The sequence below is a fragment of the Oryzias melastigma genome, linkage group LG19, assembly GCF_002922805.2.
Source record: "Oryzias melastigma strain HK-1 linkage group LG19, ASM292280v2, whole genome shotgun sequence".
Classification (NCBI taxonomy): domain Eukaryota; kingdom Metazoa; phylum Chordata; class Actinopteri; order Beloniformes; family Adrianichthyidae; genus Oryzias; species Oryzias melastigma.
In genome coordinates this window covers 3,615,304-3,634,436 of record NC_050530.1, presented here as the reverse complement: position 1 = coordinate 3,634,436, position 19,133 = coordinate 3,615,304, and the positions used below count along the sequence as shown (strand labels likewise).

Sequence of the window (19,133 nt, the reverse complement as noted above, 5' to 3'; positions counted from 1 at the left end):
ACTGGAGCACCTGGAATCTTTAACAGAAATAAACTGACCAGACAGACCTAAAGTACTAGCGCCTTAAAAACAAGTGATATTAAACAAAACAGATGGAGGAAACTGAGTAAAAACACATTTAAAAAATGTGTTTTTATTTAATAATATAGAGTCTGAAATTGTTAATCTTTAAACTAAAAAAAAACAACTTTATATTTAGGTTTACCACTATTATATCATGAGTGTGGCTGCCACTAAAGCCTTATACTAATTTTTACAGTAATAAAAGCTAAAAGTATAATTTTTATGAAATCTCTGAAAAAGTACTAAAAGTTCTAAAGCATGTTCCCATGCAGTCTGCTTCACTATTTAAAGGTCTGCAGGATAAGATATGAAATAGTAATATTTGTCTGTATGCTGCAAAGAATAAATGATTTATCAGGCAAACAAATCGAACTGGATCTTGTTGTTTTATGTATTTATTTATGTTTTTAGCGCAAAGTTTTGCTTTTTTTTACCTTAAAGTCTCTGCAGCCGAGGATTTTAAAGTGTCAGAAGAGAAATATTTGTTCTGTTTAAGCTAATTTGTACAATAATATGATCATAGATGAAAACAACAAAGCGAAAGTTTTACTGTAAATGTCTATTTTTCTTTTAGTAGTTTCCTTTAAAAAATTTTTTTTGGTGTATTATATATTAAATGATAGCTTCTCATTCAACCATTATTGGAACCAAAAGGTCAAATTTGATATTCTGGTCTGTCCCTCTCACTAACTTTGCCCCGTCTGCTTCCCGCTTTGACTTTATGCACATTTTATCTTAAACTAAATCCCTTTTCACAAACTGGATCCTTGAAATGCTGCATAAAAACCCACAAGCTGTGAGGTTTCCTTTAGCTCCGCCCATCGGGGGTGCTGCAGCCACCATATCCAAGAATGTGCCGACTGACCCCCGTTTAAATATTAGGTTCATTTCTTGAGATTCAGACTCAAAACTTCATCAGAAAATGGAAAATTCACTTTATGGGAAGAGTTTCCCAACTTCTCCTCACAGGCCACCCTGGCTGTGACTTTCCCATCATTACTGAGATACCATCACAAGTCCAGTCCATGCTTGGAGTGATGCATCATGGGCTGTGCGTGCACTCTATACTTGACATCATCGTCCTCCCTGTATGTGACCTATAGGAGTAGTATTTGGGTTCTGTTATGGCTGCACACGTCCAGCGTTCGCCAGGAGGCATTTGTGATGCACTCTCATTCTTTCTCATTGATTAAACTCAAAGGCTTTTAGGTTTCCTTACAGACTTAGTCAGGTGATTGTGGATTTGTAGAACTGAAAGCAATGACGCGTTCATTGTGACGGTGGTAGAAAACATTCAGATTTCTTCTTGTAAATCAGCTCGTAGTTGTCGGTCTTTTGCGCTCTCCCTATTCCCGTCTGGTTCCTACGATTCCAAAGACATTCAATGGACTTTTCTGTTGAATGTGATGCTTGAAGTAGTCCAGCTTCCATTCGCTCCAAACGTTTCCTCCAAAAAAGCTACTGAGTCTTTGAAGGATGTTTTACAGAGCAATCCCGTTTCTGCTCCTGTTCTGCACATACTGTAACAGCCAGTCCACCTTAAAAGAACCACATATCTTCCTCATTGTTTGGGTCCTGTGCAGATATGTTGATGCAAACACACAGTTTTTGGGGAGAATTCCATCTTGTGCAGCCTTTGTCCCACACACCAGGCATGAGGGGCACTTTCTAGTTTTTGTATGGCACACTTTTAGTATTTGGTGTCGTTACCTGATACTAGTACATGTTCTCACAGCTGGAAGCGGCTTTGTGTGAAATGTCAAATCCGGGTCCCCGATTGGTCAAAGTTCAACTGGTTTAATGTCACTTGCAACACATTTTGTAATTAGAGCCCGAAGACTAACTTGAAGAAACTGCGTGGCGACACGTGAACATGAGAAGTTTTGAAGCTCAAAGTGTGCATATGTGTGTTAACATAGACCACGAGTGTCCAAATCAATTCAATTTTATTTATAAAGCTACATTGGGCTTCTTGTTTATCTTTTACATCTAGTTTATTTTTTACAGCAGTGATTCATTACAAAATACGATTTCCTTCATTTAGCGCCAGTCATTTCTGATCAGCATCACGTGGCACAACAAAAACATTCCAGACATCGTTTCCCACAATGCATTGTTTTGTAGTCATGAAGGCGTGTTGCAGTCAGCGCTGTACCAAATTTCCAGCTTTACTTGCCTAGGCAAGCGCCTTGCACCCGCCCCTTTCTCGCGATATTTTCATGATGATTGACGGTTGACGTCAGAGCAGAAACTACCCAGCATGCACCGCAATCCACGCGATCTACTCTGTGTCCACTAGCATATCTCAAATACACGGTCACTCGAGCATGTATAAACGTAACATTAAAGACTCACTCCAATCGTCTTTTGATCCTTTTTAAATCGTTCCTAGGTACCTCACGATATGATGCGATACGCGATATATGGCTCACAATATCGATATTATCGCAACACTGAGATAATTGGTAAAAAATGAAATGAAATGGTTTATTTCAAGCAATCAGGTCATAATACATAACATATCACTTAATAAATCACAAGTAGATTGCTTGAAAGGGAGTGGAAGGAAGCAAACTTATATAATAAAATCATCTCTAATAATTCACATTATATAGAAGAACACATAGTTTTGGGAAAAATATATCCCCATGTATTTTTTAGCTTGAACACAATCATAATAAACAACTTGTGTCTTATTTTGTACAACAGATTATAAACACTTTTGTGCAACATTGCTATAATCAGTAATACTGTCTGTGACAAGCGTTGATACCAATTGTATCTGTAAAACGAATAGTAAACATGAACAGCAGTACCACTACTTAGTGCAAAACTGTTGTGAACAACAGAACAAAAATGAAATTATTTAAGTGGCTTCCAGGCACAGCAAGTCTTGTAACAGGCGCCGCCTATCTACCTCCAAAGGAACTTCGACGAATATAATGTTTTAGCTTCTTCCAATGAAAATAAAAGATCAATACTTGGTGAGAATGCATCGAGAATCAATCGCAGGACTAGATATCGCGATATATCGCAATATCGATATTTCAACACACCCTAGTTCCTAGTGGTTTTTTGTTTATGATTATGCCAATTTTTGCCAAAACCCTCAAAAATATGTTGATTTCTAGAACATAGTTTCTGCAGAGCGAAAGATTTCTATTAGAAATTTGCCTTTGAGTTGTGGGCGGGGCCATTAGGGCTGAGCAACCCTGCCCCCACTTCCCCTCCACATTGCAACAATTCCAATATTTTCTTAACACCATCAGAAAACTGCCAAAAGATCCATTTTTCATTGGAGTAGGTTTTCAATTGTAGGATAAAACTTCTGGATAGATGCTAGAAAAGTAGCAACAAATGGGAGAAAGCAGATTATGATTAGTGGGAAAGAATAACACGCAGAGCAGACCCCAGACCGCAGGAGGCCCGACGGCCTCCCCACTGAAACCTCAAGGCTTTCTCCTCTGTTTACTCCTCTTTAGTCATCTACACAACCTCCTCGCTCCCATCCAACATAGCCACTCTGTATTTCTTTTTCCGCCTCATCTGCTTCTTTAACTGAACGACTCACTTCCTGCCCCCCACCCCAGTTGAGAGCACTTTTAGCCCATTTCTCTGATAGCCCGTTACCGTCATCACCACACCCCTCTCTGGCTTGGCTCCCTTCCCACTCTTCTCCCAACCAGTCTCACCTCTCCACTCTCTTCATATTTCATATTAAGCAATCCTTTCCACGGAGCCAGCTGTGTAAACAATAGAGACCAGGCCTCCGTGTTTTCTCAGCACGGGTGAAAAATGCTGGAAAAGAAAGCCGAGATGCTCGGAGCTCGCTGCACGCCGTCTTCACGGATGATCTATGGCCCTTTGTCTCTGTGACCCCCTTTGAGCGCTAGGAGGATCCTCGCTGCACGTTTATTGTTCCTGGTGTGTGTGTTAAGCTTACAGTAGTGTGTTTGTGTGCTTTCTGTTAGCATAGCCCCTTGCAAATATTGATTTAGCTGAATGGCTACGACGACCCGCTCAAACGCAAACAGTCGTTGCGTCACCAATTCTTTTCTTCCTGGAACAACAAAATCCATCCGTCTGAATGTCTTCTTTTAGCAATTTTCCATAGTTTGGCTTAAGAAAGAGCTTTGGTTTGTGTGTCTTTATGCTACCAGCTCCTTAATTGAACACAGATGCGGCTCAAAGTTTTCTGGTCTTCCTTCAATACTTGTTATTTAAAGGTCATTTGGTGTCCGGTTTAAGTTTTTTTGCATAGTTCAACAGTCTGTGTGTGCAGGTTTGTCTGGTTTTGTGTGTCTATGGGTCTTCATGCATGTATACAGGTGGGCAGATGGTCCAGTTCTGCGCTGACAGCCTCATCTTACGCGAGGAAATGCAGACTCTCACCGCGACACACGCCTTCGTTGGCTTTATATTTTTCACAGGTGCGGTGCTTGCTGGCATTTGAGATAATTAAAGGCTGACCTTTCTAAAGTGAGCAGAAATGTCACCAAGCCGGCATCACTGACAAGAGGATTCACCCCACAGGGGCTTCTGGCAAAACGGTAGAGGCTTCTCACCGTGCACTTAGCACCCTTTAGCCTGCTTGAGCCAGGCTGACTGATATGGAGAAGGATCTCCCGCCTCGCACTCCCTCATCTCTCTGCTGCTCCCATCAGCTGCAGAATCCACTCAAGGAAGAAGCGCTGAGGTGGAAATTTTGTTGGATCAGACAATTTCCTCACATTTTTCCTTCAAAATGTTGGAAATTAATAGATTAAAAATGTATTGATTAGCAGTTTCGCCCCGCACTCACACTTGGAAAGGTACAACTACTTGACCTTTCTGATTCCTCTCTGGCTTGCACCCATATTAATCTTAATAATCCAATAAGTGGCAATATGTACTCCTAATGTTGGTTTACCATCCATCAATAGAGCAACAATAGACACCTATGTTATAAGGAATCTACTGTTGCATAGAAATCAAGAAACCTTTATTAGAAACCATGACTAAAAATGCACTGACTAGCTCTGAAGTACTGCGCTCGAGCTCGTGTAGCAAACACACCAAAGAACCACTCTAGTGCTTTTTTATCTTTTAACAACTGAGACGTCGTTGGTGACGGCAAACTGCAAAAATTAGCTCGTAAGAATTAGGCAAAATTACAAATATCCCATTGAGAAATTTTCTTTAATCAAGCAAAATAATCTGCCAATAGGGTAAGAAAAATAGTCTTGTGAGGAATTTTTATTCTAGTCACTAAGACGTGTTTCTCAAACTAGCATTATTTTGCTATTGAAAAACTTTCTTGATACGATTATTTTTCTTGCAAGACAGAACAATTTTTCGTAAAAGAGGGCCTTTTTATTTGTTTTTAAGATTCAGTTTTTGCAGTGCAAAGTAACACACACCACTTAAACTACCAGCGCTTCCACCCTGTACGCAATTAATGTAATTCAAACAGATTCTGACGAGGAGAAAAGCGGCTTTGCACCAAATGTGTTACAAACCGCTAATTTTCTTCCCGTCAGAATCAGTTGGTTCACTTTACTGCATTAGCACTTTACTGCTGTACGGCTACATACATAGACAGTATATCACTGTTTATGTATGCAACCAGACATAGATACTGATATATTGTCTATGTATGCAACCAAAGACATAGACAGTGATATTGTCTATGTATACAACCGTAGACATAGACAGTAATATACTTTCTATTTATGTAACCAGAGACATAGACAGTGATATACTGTCTATCTGTGCAACCATCTAGGTATGCAACCGTTGCATACAAGGACAGTATACTGAGACCCCCACCTACACATACACACAATCCACAAAGGAAGTACTCACGGGCTCCAAGAAGCCAAATTCCCCTTTCTCTATTGAGAAACAGACAGCTATTACTCCAATAAAAAGTCTACGGAAACTCACGTAAATGTGTGCTTCAAAACTCTTGCGTTTACATGTAGCTATGCAAGTTTCTACGACTGTTTTTGAGTTCTACAATTGAACTTTGACCAATGGGCGGCACTGATTTGATAGTGACGGGTGAATAGTGTCCACTTTAATTACCGGAATTGCCGACCGTTAGAAAATTGATCATGGAAGAGAGATTAATATTTGTGATTTGAACCCTGCTGGAATTATATGACACCAAGTTTTTGACATATTGGAATAGCCCAGGGATAGAAACAGCCTGGAACAAGACTTGCAAGATTTACACCGCTTCTATAATTTACACCTAACCTCTCGCACATGATGGACTGATAACGAGAAGAAGAAGAAGCCCCTCCCTTCTTGTCCAGTATAAACACCGTTTAAGAATGACCGTCCCATTCTTCGTTTGAACTTAGCTTTAAGGAGTTAAACATTTTAAAGACATATGTCTTTAGCAATTGTTGACAGATGACTATTTGCAGCTGTTGCATTGTTTTTATTTCTCTCATCTCGAGGCAGATTTCGTTGAACGTAGGACGCCCCTCTTAATCTACCATATCCAACATTTCTTATTAGCTTGAGGCTGTTTGACAGATGTTCACTTGAACACGACCAATTAAATCTCGATAGTCAGGTCAAGCTCCTTGTGACCTCTAAATAAATTTGTCATAACTCAAAAATTAATATATTAATTCTGACAAAATCTCGCACAAACGTCCAAGTAGATAAAGTGAGGAAGTGATGACATTTTATATGTGAAAGGTCAGCTGTCAACTTAGTTGGGATGTTATGTTCTACAAAAACATTTCCCTCATCCTGTTCACCGCTCAGAAAGAGAACAAAAGCGATTCACATGAAAATCTATAAACAAATTTAGCCAAATTGTGATTAGTAGATCTTCAACTTTGATTTGCAAACATTAAATTAACCTTCGAATAAACAGAAGGTGTAAAAACTTAATTTCAGTATTATTTATCAATCTATCCCCACGTAATATAAGCGTCTAGTACATCCATGTTTAGCACTCTTAATACTTGAACAATCAGACGCCTCCAAATCTGTCTGTATTTCTTTGTTGAATGACTTGGCGATGGACCGTCTATCGTTCACACTGAGGTAACAAGCATCCATACAGATAAAAAAGGTGTTTTAGGAGCTGTTATTGTTGCCATAAAGCTTGATTGGATATCTTTACCCCTCGAGTAATGGGGAATGTGTAACACTTAGTGTCAAATATTAGCAGCATAAAAACTACGGTTAAGTGTGTCTGTTTTAGTTTGCCTTGTGCAGGAGTCTCTCCACAAACAGCTTCGGCTTTTTTGTTGGAAAAATGGTGCATTTTCTAGACCCTACAGGAGTTTGAGGTGTGAAGTCATAGCAATTCAACCAATTTCTGCATCTATCTTTCTCGACTTTGCTACGTCGCCCAATCGCAACAACTTTTCTGCATTTTTGGCCAGTTACTAAAATGTAGAATTATAAATTAGAATAAATATTTTGAAACCCATCAAACTTATAAGTATAGAGACAACAACTTATACATCACCAATCGAATGTCTTTATTGTTGGACAGTTTTGTTATCCTTGTGTTGGAAAACAAACGAAAGTTGACAATTGACAAGAGCTTTGGTGCCATGAAACATGGACGCAAAGTTACTTGTTTGTAAAGTTTGCAGACGTGTGTGACTGTAATATGTATGGAGCTGCATAGGGGTTACTGTTCAGGTTGCTCCTGAAGTATTGGAGTAAAGACGTATTTTACATCGTCACAATGTTGGTCTTTTTTGGGAACATTGTACCAATCCCTCCTATCTAGCAGTTTCCTGAATTCGCCAAGCTCCGCCCACTCTCACAGCCTCACCCATTCTTATAAGAGCCCACCCACAAGAAAGAAATGTACATCAAAACTGAATAATATACAAATAATTGACATGTCTGAAACGAAGCATCAAAAGGAAGTACCAAAATCAAAGTTTTTATACTGTTCTGGTACAAATATTGGTACCATACCTATAAAATTGCATTTTAGTGAACTGGAGAACGAAAACAACAGATTTAAGATTTCTATGTCCTTCAACAGCCTTAAGTTAACAATTATTATCGAAAAATATTGCAACTTAAGGCTTTTTGTATCAATAATTCCTGACGGGTTTGATTTTCTGTCTACTGTTTGATGACCCGTATTGGAACGCTTGGGTTTTTTTTTAATCCCATCAACTCTTTGTTGCATAAAAGAGACTATATTCAAGCTGCAAATATCTAAAAAACCTTTTTTTAAGTACATACTATGAGCTTCTAAATAATACACATTTGTCACAACTTGTCAAAGGGCCCCACTTTGCAGTCAACCTCTTTCACCTCACAAAACATGTGGTTCAGACTTTATGCAAAGCCGATGAGCTAGTAATGTACGGTAAATGCAGTGTACTGGAAGACGGTCCCTCAGGGCTAAAGGATGACATGCATGTGTGATTCAGGGTGTAGCTTAGGCACACATTAATGAGCACACACTCACAAAAGCTCTACATGTGACTGTATTTGTCCATATAGGACAGCTCTCCTCCATAAGCGCTCAGGCTTTTCCGTTTTTCTCCCACAGTATCCTCCCTCACTTTTGACGTATGTATCCACCCACGCCGCCGTCCTCATAAAAATTTGAATGCATCGCGCTTGAGCGGTTTCCATTTTGTTTTGCTGCTGCCATATGGGTTTGCGTCAGAGTCCACTCAGAATGTTTAAGGGATGACATCCACTCTCGGCTCCTGTACAAAAAACACAAACAGCAGAGACGTACTTTTGCACTTACAGCTGCTTTCATAGTTATTGTCACTGCGTTTCAAAACAAATGTTGAGTTTCCTCGAAGTGCCTGATAGAATTGGGTTTGTTCTTTGGTATTTGTTACATTTTTTTTTTTCATAGCATCCTTACATACACACAAGGCAATCGAGAGCACACATTCCTGTACTTTTAGTATATAGTGTCCACACTGAGCTGTACCCAATACTACCGGATGCACTCACAGTGGGAAGAGGCTTGGAGCTTAGTGGTGCAAATCTTGCTCTATTCCGATACATGAACAACAATTGAATCCGAATTCCTTCCGTACTCCTCTCCCTATCCCTACATTTATCCCTCCAAGTGGAGAGATGTGGGGAAATGACTTTAAAAGTCATGCAAAAACAAAAAAGTAATTTAAAGGAGCCATACTATGAAAAACCATCTTTTTGAGCTTTGAAGTGTATTATCATGTTCATTCCTCAGTATTTTGATTCGTTCACGCATTTCTAACCTGTGCTCTCAACAGCAGCCTCCCCCATACCCACGAAAAGGAGTGGTTGGAAATGTGCTGACCTAAGATCGATACCAACATTACTCTCCAGGAAGAGTCTGAGCCGACAGACTAACAATAGCACTAAATTTCTCCACAGTACTAGTGATGATCAGAAAAAATACTTTCATTTTAGATGTACAATACCATACATTTTCAAGTTGTGTCCTGTCTACTATAAATTCCAGCTCAAACAGGTGTTTGTTACTTTAGTCGCGGCGCTCCTTTAAGAGGATCCCGATCCGGCCCTCTGGGTAATTCTATCCGGCCCTCCAGATCGTTTTATTTTATTGTTATGAATGCCCTGATGTTATCTTGTGCTTATTTTTAACTTTATAATTTTGACAAAATATATATTTTTGGAGAATAAAATATTGAAATTATTTAATTTTTAAGTTGCTTTATTTCTAGTATAATATTCCTGCCTTTTAATATTCAGAATTATGTAAAAAAATTACGGTTTTAAAGTTTAAAAAAATGGCATTCTACTAGCTTTTTGGACTATTTTGGCATTTACTATGATTTTTTGGCTATTTTGTAGTTTAGTTAATATTTCAGCTACATGCTATCTGTTTTTACTAATTTAGATGTTTCTTTTTACGTTTTTTAAGGCTGTTTTGTAGCTAGTCTAATATTTGCACGCTAGCTGTTTTGGCTAACTTAGACTTTTTTCAGTTTTTTAGGATATTTTGAAGTTTAGCTATTCTTTAAGCTACGTGCTAGCTGTTTTGGCTAACCTAAGTTTTTTTTTTGTTTGTTTGTTTTTATTTTTTTAGCCTAATTTAGCATCTTCAGCGGCCACATTCAGCTTACACTAGGATTATCTCAGGTAATGCTATATATCTAGTTGTGTGAATGCATTCAATGCATTCACACTATTGAGATTCTTCATTTACGTTTTCTTCCGTACGTTTTTTGACACGTAAAATTCAAGCACACTTTATGCGATTTACACAATCTAGGTATCAAAACGTTCAGCACGTTAAGGACATTACTGCTTGTATTTCTGGTTTTCGCAAATTTTACAGTTTTTGCGATATTACGCAATTTATGCGAATTTTCAGCCCATGTTAAGTCAATGGGAAAATTTTCAACTTTTTACTGCAACTTAAAACTTTTACAATATTGGTATCAAAACGTTCAGAACGTTCAGGACATTAATGCACGGACTTTTGGTATTCGTACATTTTACGTTTTTACGCAATTTATGCTAATTAATGCAATTTAAGCTATTAATGCTAATTAATGCAATTTAAGCACTTTACACACTTTATACACTTAATGCAAATTGAAGCAATTTACGCGATTTACAACAACCGCATTAATGCGATAATGCATTCACACTAGCATTATCGCAGGTAATGCGACTTTTCTAGTTCATAATTGTGTTAAAAGTTACAGTTTTAAAGGTTTCTAAATTTAGTTTTAGAGTGTTCAATGTTTATCCTGTTCGGCCCGCGACTTCAGGTGTGTTGTGGATTTTGGCCCCCTGTGCGATTGAGTTTGACCCCCCTGCTATAGAAGACCTGTATGCATACATTCATATCCTTTCACGTTTTGATTTGAAGAATCACACAGCTGACACCGACTGGAGTGTTTTGCTTTCTGTCGTTGACCTCTTTAAACTTTGTTTTTGTGCGCCTTTATGGTTCACTTGTGCACATCTGCGCATTTAAGCGCACACCAGAGTGTCTCTGTATGTCATGCGTTGCATCGCCGTTCCCCCGTGGCTGTATTTTGCGTGTTGTACGCCCGTCCGACCTGACCTCGCGCTGCCATTTACTGCCTTCTCTGGTTATTAATTCAGTGTTTGCTGTCACAACCAATCACAGTCTTTCATGTCCCAAAACCCTTAACCTTTCCTTCTTTCTGCCTGTTGCACGCCGAAGAGAGTTAAAACCAAGTGACCCAGATTGTTTGTTTATTTTCTCTGTCTGCTGAAAGCGATCGCATGCATCCCCTGAGGTGCTGCCCTCTATGCATCACCTTGCTTCTGAATCTCCGAGTTTGTCGAGGAGGATTTGACAGAAGCTAAGAAACCTTTGTAAATCTTAAAAAAGATTTGCATTAATGAGATGATTCAAGGCCTCGGGGTCTCAGTGCATGTCTAAACTACTGAATCACGCTTTCATCTACGACCCATGTTTACTACAAATGGAGCTGGATGTAAATACGCCACGTGTATGTATGAGACATGCGTATCGACAGCTCAGATCCTGGTTGTAGTGTTTGCATTTTCACGTGTGTTCGTCAGGATGATTGGGAGCAGCACCTGACTGCACGGCATTGTGCATTCAGCTACTCCCTGTTTGTACTCTTCCCCTCAATGAACCCTCTGTGTCAGCCGTTGCATATGATTAACAAACGTGCAACGGGAGGCACCTGCCTCTGAGATTTAAGAGCTCAGTGTTTACACACTGTGTGGGTGACCGTTGTTCGACTTTTTGGAGGTTTGGAGCACTCTGGGGTTGGATCAGAGCTGGTTTGGAGAAAGGTGATGGGACGAACTTTGTGAAGGGTGCTGGATTTTGGTATGATGTCAGCAGTTTTCCAGTGTGCCAGGACTGCTTAAATCACGGTCCATGTCTTGACTAGACGCCAATTTTCAAAGCGTTCCCAATGGTCTTTTAACCCTAGAGCACTATCACTAGGCTAAAGTATTCACATGAATTTCAAGATGTTGCAGTTTTCTGAGTGTCATGGTCCCCGAGTAGAGTCTCACATGTCCCAGGAATGGGTGGACCAAAGTTCAAGTCTCCAGTTTCATTATTTATTTTTTTAGGATTTTTTTTCTCCTCAAATTCCTAATTTTTCAACCATTTTCAAGCCTGTTTGTAGGATCTTCCTATGTATTTTTTCCCCATGTTGTTACATAAAGCAGAGTAAAAAAAAAAAACTACTCTAATTAACATGTTTTGTCATATTTTTAACTATTTTTTGTGAGAAATACTTTTTACTGGATATATTATATCAGGTAAAAATAACAGCAAAAGTGATAGTGAAACTCTTTATAGCGAAAGTGTTCTTGGGTTAGTTCGGATTATGTCGTTTTTAGCCTTAATTAAAACACATAATTTTCTAGGACATACTTTCTTCAGTGGATCCATTAGAAATTTGCCTCTGAATTGTGGGCGGGACTGTTGACACAGAAGTAAGCCTCCACTCTTTTCCCATGATCCCTTTGTTTACACTGTCTCCCGGTAGCTTACAGCACCTTTCAACCTCAAGCTAACATTAGGAGTGCAGCAAAAATGGCGACCAATATTGTAGCAGTCGTATAGCTTTGAGCCAGAGCCCAGCTTAGACGAGGAAAATGTAAACCGGGGTGTCCAAATCCAGACTACGAGTGCCAGTGTCCTCCATGTTTTCTGCCATTGAAGCTCCTTATTGGCCAAACACACCTGATCCAAGCAGGGTTTCTGGAGAACCCTCGAGGCCGGGATTTTGACATATATGGATCTGTATTTTCTATGTAGCAAGTACGACCTTTGTGAAAAGGCACTTTTTTTTTTTTCGTCTGGTCCTGACTCACAACAATTCAAATACTCGAACATACTCAGAAATGCAGTGTCAAACTTGATTTTCTTTATATATTTACTATCAGAAAAATGCTACAAGAAAGCACAATTTTCATCAAAATGGATCTTGAAAGAAGTAAACAATCGATTTGGTCACATGACTGAATGAACTGGATTTAGGCAATTGCAAGCTTTTTTTGGCAATTTGGTCACCACTAGGGTTAGAAATCACTGGGAACCTCACAATACGATACGATGCAATTATATTGCGATACTGCGATAAATGTTAAAAATCATCTCTAAAGAATCACATTATAAAGAAGGGAAGTATATCACCATTTATTTTTTAGCTTGAGCACAATCATAATAAACAACTTGTGTCTTATTTTGGGCAACAAATAATTTACACTTTTGTGCAAATCAATGAATTACCTGTAAAATTCAGTGTTAACAGTAGTAAATATGAACCGCAGTGCCACTACTTGGTGTAAAAGTGTTATAAACAACAGAACAAAAATTAAATAATTCAAGTAGCTGCCAGGCACATTGATGCAAAGTGCGCCTCCTATCTACCTCCAAAGGAATTTCTCACCAAAGGATGAAAATATGTAACGTTTTACAGCCTCTTCAAATGAAAATAAAAGATTGATACTTGGTGAGAACCCATCGACAATCAATTTAAGGACTAAATATTGCGATTATATAGCAATATCGATATTTTGGTACACCCCTAGCCTAATCACCGATATGTCAGCCAGCTCAATTGTCACTGATCGACCACACCTATTTTTATATGCACATTTTGAGATCCTAAATGAAATAAAATAAGGTTTATAAGAATGTGTTGCCACCTCAAACTGAAATAAACTTCAAATCTTAACCTTCAGCTTGTTGAAGTTGTTGGAATTGCAGATAAAAGAATTCTGTCAGATTCCAATGTGTTTAAATGAATAAAACGTCTTTATCTACAGATTTTGGTTCTTTTATGCTTAAAGTACATCTGTACAAAAGCAACGAAATTTGTATTTTCCTGGTATTCCTGAAGTAAAATAATGCATTCAGGGGAGCACCTTCAAGGTAACAAAACCATTAAACTCTCAAAAAGAAGAAATCTGTAAAGTTTAAAAAGACTTTTTTTTACCATTTGGGTTGGCATAGATAGATTTTTAGAAAAGCATTGGATTTTCTGGAAACTCTTACTTAGTATTTTGTATACACTTCAAAAACTGAATCTTAAGAAAGTGAAAAAAGACCCTCGCTTTGAGAAAAATGTCTTACTGCAAGAAAACTTATCTTATGAAATTTTTTCAATTGAAAAGTAATATTGTTTGGAGAAAACATTTTTTTTTCTTAAAATAAGATTTCTTGGTAATAGTTTTAAAATGAAAAGTTGTGCGTTACAAGACTGTGTACCTTTGGATCTTCCTAATCTTCAGTTGTGAGTCAACAGTATTTACAAAGCTGGCAGCTCTGCAGCCATGTTGCTTATCCCTGTGCATTTGCTGTGACATCAGTAGAAGGTATTATATATAAATGCACCTCAGCCAGAGCAAAGCACAGAACACCCATGTGAGGATTCACAGCTGGAATTGGAGAAGACGGGAACTCTCAGGGAAAATATTCCATCCTCCAGTGGACTTCATTCTCCTCTTTTGTTTTTGCGCTGTCAACCTCTGGAAAAGCAGAAGGAAAACTGCTCAGAGTAAATGCCGTTTCCCCATAGAGATCTGATAAATGCCATTCAGAAGTGTCTTTAATGAGCTCACGGATGCAGGAAGTCCTGTAGTTTCTGGGAGTTGCAGTTCCACATTTAGACCCTCTCCTGGGTATCATGTTTCTTCTTATTTCACTCCAGTATCTAATTTATCAACTTTTCTCTTTTCATTTTTGCACAAATACATAATAGATCTTTTAAGATTAAGCACGTAACGATGATTTATATTTCGGCGATCCAACCAAATCGATCTGTACCAATCTGAGGTACGGTATGGTAGGTTTATTTTACTAGAATGATCAACAATCCAAAGTGTGGAAATACTTTGAATTTTGCAAACACATGTGACCATACAGTGTGGTATCATGTTCCATTTGGATGATTTTTATGTGGAAAAACAAAAGTAATAGTATTTCCCATTAATTCTTGTTAATTGCATGCACGCATATATATCTTACACTTGATTATCTTGAAAGAAAAATAAGAATTCTGTAAAACTTCAGTACCAGCTATTGATCTCTCAAGCCTCGTTTCCAATGAGTGGTCTGGTCCAGTCCGGGACGGTCCTGTCTGGTGTTTTGAGCGTTTCCATTGTAAAATGGACCCATTAAACAGTTCCGATCCGTACCTTTAGAGGGCCCCCATGCGTTGTAGGTCCATAGAAAAATAGAAAACATTAGAAAGCACTAAGCTAGCAAGCCAGTTACTTAGCCACCGAAAATCTTCTTTCAAACAACATTAAATAACTGTAAAAAATAAAGCAGTAAAAAGACGAGCTGTTGTTAAATTTCGTTTAACAATGGAAATGCTCAAAATACCAGATCGAACCGGAGCGCACTACATTGACATTGAATATTTCAGCTTCATGCTAGCTATTTTTTGCTAATTTAGGATTTTTTTTTCAGTTTTTTATGCTATTTTGGAGTTTAGCTAATGTTTCAGCTAATGCTAGCTATTTTAGCTAATTTAGGATTTTTTCAGTTGTTGAGGCTGATATGTAGTTTAGCTAATAGTTCAGTGACATGCTAGCTGTTTTAGCTAAGTTAGATTTTTTTTCTGTTTTTAGGCCATTTTAAAATTTTGCTAATATTTTAGTTTCATACTAGCTGTTTTAGCTAAATTAGTTTTTTATGTTTTTTATGCTATTTTGGAGTTTAGCTAATGTTTCAGCTAATGCTAGCTATTTTAGCTAATTTAGGATTTTTTCTGTTTTTCAGGCTAATATGTAGTTTAGCTAATATTTCAGTTACATGCTAGCTGTTTTGGCCAAGTTAGTTTTTTGGGTTCTTTTTCAGGCTATTTTGGAGTTTAGCTAATATTTCAGCTTCATGCTAGCTATTTTTGCTAATTTAGAAATTTTTTTTTTGTTTTTAGGCCATTCAAAAAATGTAGCTAATATTTCAGTTTCATACTAGCTGTTTTAGCTAAGTTAGTTTTTGTTGTTGTTGTTTAGGCTATTTTGGAGTTTAGCTAATATTTCAGCTATATAGCAATTTTGGTTTAATTTAGGATTTTTTCAGTTTTTTAGGCAAATATGTCGTTTAGCTAATATTTCAGCTGCATGCTAGCCTTTTTGGCTAATTTAGCCTTTTTTCAGTTTTTTAGGCTAATTTGGCATTTAACTTATATTTTAGTTGGCTATCAGCTTCAGTGTTTTCAACTATTAGCTTCAGCGATTTCAGCTATCAACTTCAGCATTTTTAGCTATCAATTTCAGCATCTTCATGTATGATGATACGTAGCTTCAGCGACTAAATTCAGCATACAACATTTACACTTTCATTGTCGCAGGTAATGCTAAATAGCTCATTTTTAGTTAGTTTAAAGCTCATGATGGGTAAATCAGGCGCTTTACATCCACTTTGTGCATGACCCGATTAGTCGAACAAATTATCGGTGATTAGTCATCTATTGATATAATCGTTTGTGGCAGCACTTGTCCGGATGACCCCACCCCCAACGTCAACATACGTAGGATAGGAATTGGTAATCCTTCTGGAACCAGACATAACTGGCTAAGCAGGAAGGAAGTTGCATAAAAACAACCTCCCGCTTCATGCTTAAAATATAGAATTTTATTTTTGACACACTGTATGAATATAAGCTCAGGAACTGAAAGTATTCTGCTCTTTCTTCTGCACTCAGGTGCTCTACATGCACAAAGCAGGTACAAAACATGCATGACTTGACCCAGTCTGCTCTGCGGGAGTTCTGACATTCATGTCCGAGTGCCACATTCCGAAAAGCCCATTCCTCCAGCGGCGTCTGGGCATGACTTTTAGTGCCTCTTAGTTTTTACCGCTGTGCATTACAACTCCTCATAAAAAAGAGAAGTCATTACTTTGTACTGGAAAAAAAAGAAAACGTTGTTCTGTGTTATGACAAGCTGTTTTTGAAGAAATGCTGTTTCTCATGCTATATTATGCCATGCTAATGTGGTGTTTTATGGTAATTGCTTTCCTCTGGTGTATAGCTGTCAGCGTGCTGATGTGGGGTCGCACTTTCTGCGGTGATTACAGGTCTCTCTGTTCCTGTCTTACCCTTAATTTGTAAGAGAACTCTGCAGCAGGAGTCTCTGGTGGTTCCAGGAATGGCACCTTGGGTCTCACCCCTCCGCCTGCTGCAAGTGCTGTAATTAGCCGAGTTTTCCTTTGTGTTGCTCTCTTCATTTTATGTTTTGGCTGGCCTCCCTCTGTATTTGTCGAGTGTCACCGTTAATGAGCATGCGGAGCTGTGAGAAGACATCACACACCCACTGCTCTCCTTGCAATTTTAACACTCCATTAGATAATTAAGGGGGATGGGGTGTTTTGGTAACATTTCAGATGAGACATTATCATTAATTAGCAAGAAAAAGGAAAGAATGCCTTTTGCTGGAGCACTTATGTGGGCTACTAAAGGGAAGTGATCTCTTTAACTTGTCACTGAAGTAGTAAATGTTCTCCTTCTCTTTTTTCCTTCTTCTTAGGCTTTGCAACCACAAAGAGGAGGCCCGTGGAAGGAGAGCAACTCTCTTGGCATCATGTGATCTGTACATTCCCCTGGAACAGAGGAGGGAATCTGCTCTCCAGTGGAAAACACTAGCACCCCCTATCACTACCAAGTCACCCCTTCATGACTCGACTTGCCTTTTTCTCCCCCTTCATCTTCAAGATAAGGAATGGCTGTGCTAGTTCCCTGTCCCTCCAACGCCTCTTGTAAATAAAGCCTTTTAGACTGTTTAACAATAGCAGAGAAAGGAGGGATAAAAGACCCTGCCGTCCCCTTTGATACTTCTACTCTTTCTTTTTGTCCTTGGTAACTGAAGCCTTTAGCACACACACTGACTCAACCAGATTTTTTTTTCCTATTCAAACATTTTTAAAACCTCAAGGAGATTTTGTACTTTTTTTTTTTTCCCGCTTGGAGTCTTTTGGAATATCTGGGATTAAGTCTCTTCGGGATTCTACGAGATCTTTCAAATTGGAGTTGGACTGAGCCATAATGGCTGGAAAGGGCAACCCGGTGCCGGGCGGCCACCTGAACGGCTTCCCCGTGCCCACCTACTCCTACTTTTTCCCCCACATGCTGGGCAGCTTGTCGCCTCCAGCCTTGCCCGGACTGCCCCTCAGCGGATACAGCACCCCCTCGCCAGCGAGTAAGTAAACTTTATTTGGATTGCTTTTTCCTGTTGCGTGGATTACCTGAGTGGCACGCCGCTTCCTGCACACCTCGCCTGAAGTGTGCTCATACGCGTATTCCCCCGAGTCGTCTTTCATCTCGTCCTTTTCAGATCGTTCCTGTTTGAAAAGCGCGTGTTGTCGGTAAACACAGAGACGGCCACACAACCGCGTCGCCTCCAGCGCTGTCCTTAATTTACAAGCCCCACACATCAGAGCAGAGACACACGGGGAAACATCAGCCGGGATCACAAGGAAATGAGGCAGAACGCTCAAAAAGTGCATTGTTTATTTGGGGAACACACATTTGGCTAGTGTTCAGAGATGTCGACGTCTCTGCCAACGGTCACAACACATTGCCCTCAAACAATGCCTCTATGTTTAATCAAAACTCAGGTGTTGTACTGCATGTCCCTGCGTGTGTGCAGACACGCTCCGTTCCACTTCACAACTGTTTCTGAGGGTTCGCGCAAAGTCTTCTCTGCACTCGGGACTCTAGTGTTTGGGTTCTCACTTTATTCTCTAGGGTTATTGTGAAATGCCCCCTAATTTCTCAGGTTGTGTTGACCATTACCTTCTGTTTCCCAGTTTTGGGGATTAGATGAAAGCAAGTTACAGTTGAGGGTTTTTGAACCCCTTACCTTTGCTGTCAGGCAGGTGTTTATGAATCACAAAGTACCGTATCTTTCACACTATCAGGCGCTTCAAATTCCCACATAAATTCAAACTCTGACGGCAGGTTCGCTCCCTAACACTCCCACCGACCCACAACCACCTGAAGCAGTGTGGGGTTCAGTGCCTTGCCGAAAGACACTTGGACACAAGGCCATAAACAGAATCTGCGATCTTTCGTTACTATGTCAAAGCAACTTTGAGAACTACATCGAGCACTATCAAACTTTTTTTTTTTTTTTTTTTT

At 39.1% G+C, this 19,133-nt stretch overlaps 1 protein-coding gene across 3 annotated transcripts in view; it reads left to right on the top strand.

Moving 5' to 3' along the window:
- raraa (retinoic acid receptor, alpha a) overlaps positions 1–19,133 on the top strand; it is a 296,464-nt gene that overhangs the window by 140,580 nt on the left and 136,751 nt on the right. For all 3 annotated transcript variants that reach the window (XM_036217294.1, XM_024284346.2, XM_036217293.1), the window contains one exon: positions 17,524–18,192. In XM_036217294.1, coding sequence (XP_036073187.1) covers positions 18,039–18,192 — 154 coding nt within the window. In that variant the 5' untranslated portion in view covers positions 17,524–18,038. The remainder of the gene's footprint in view (positions 1–17,523; positions 18,193–19,133) is intronic.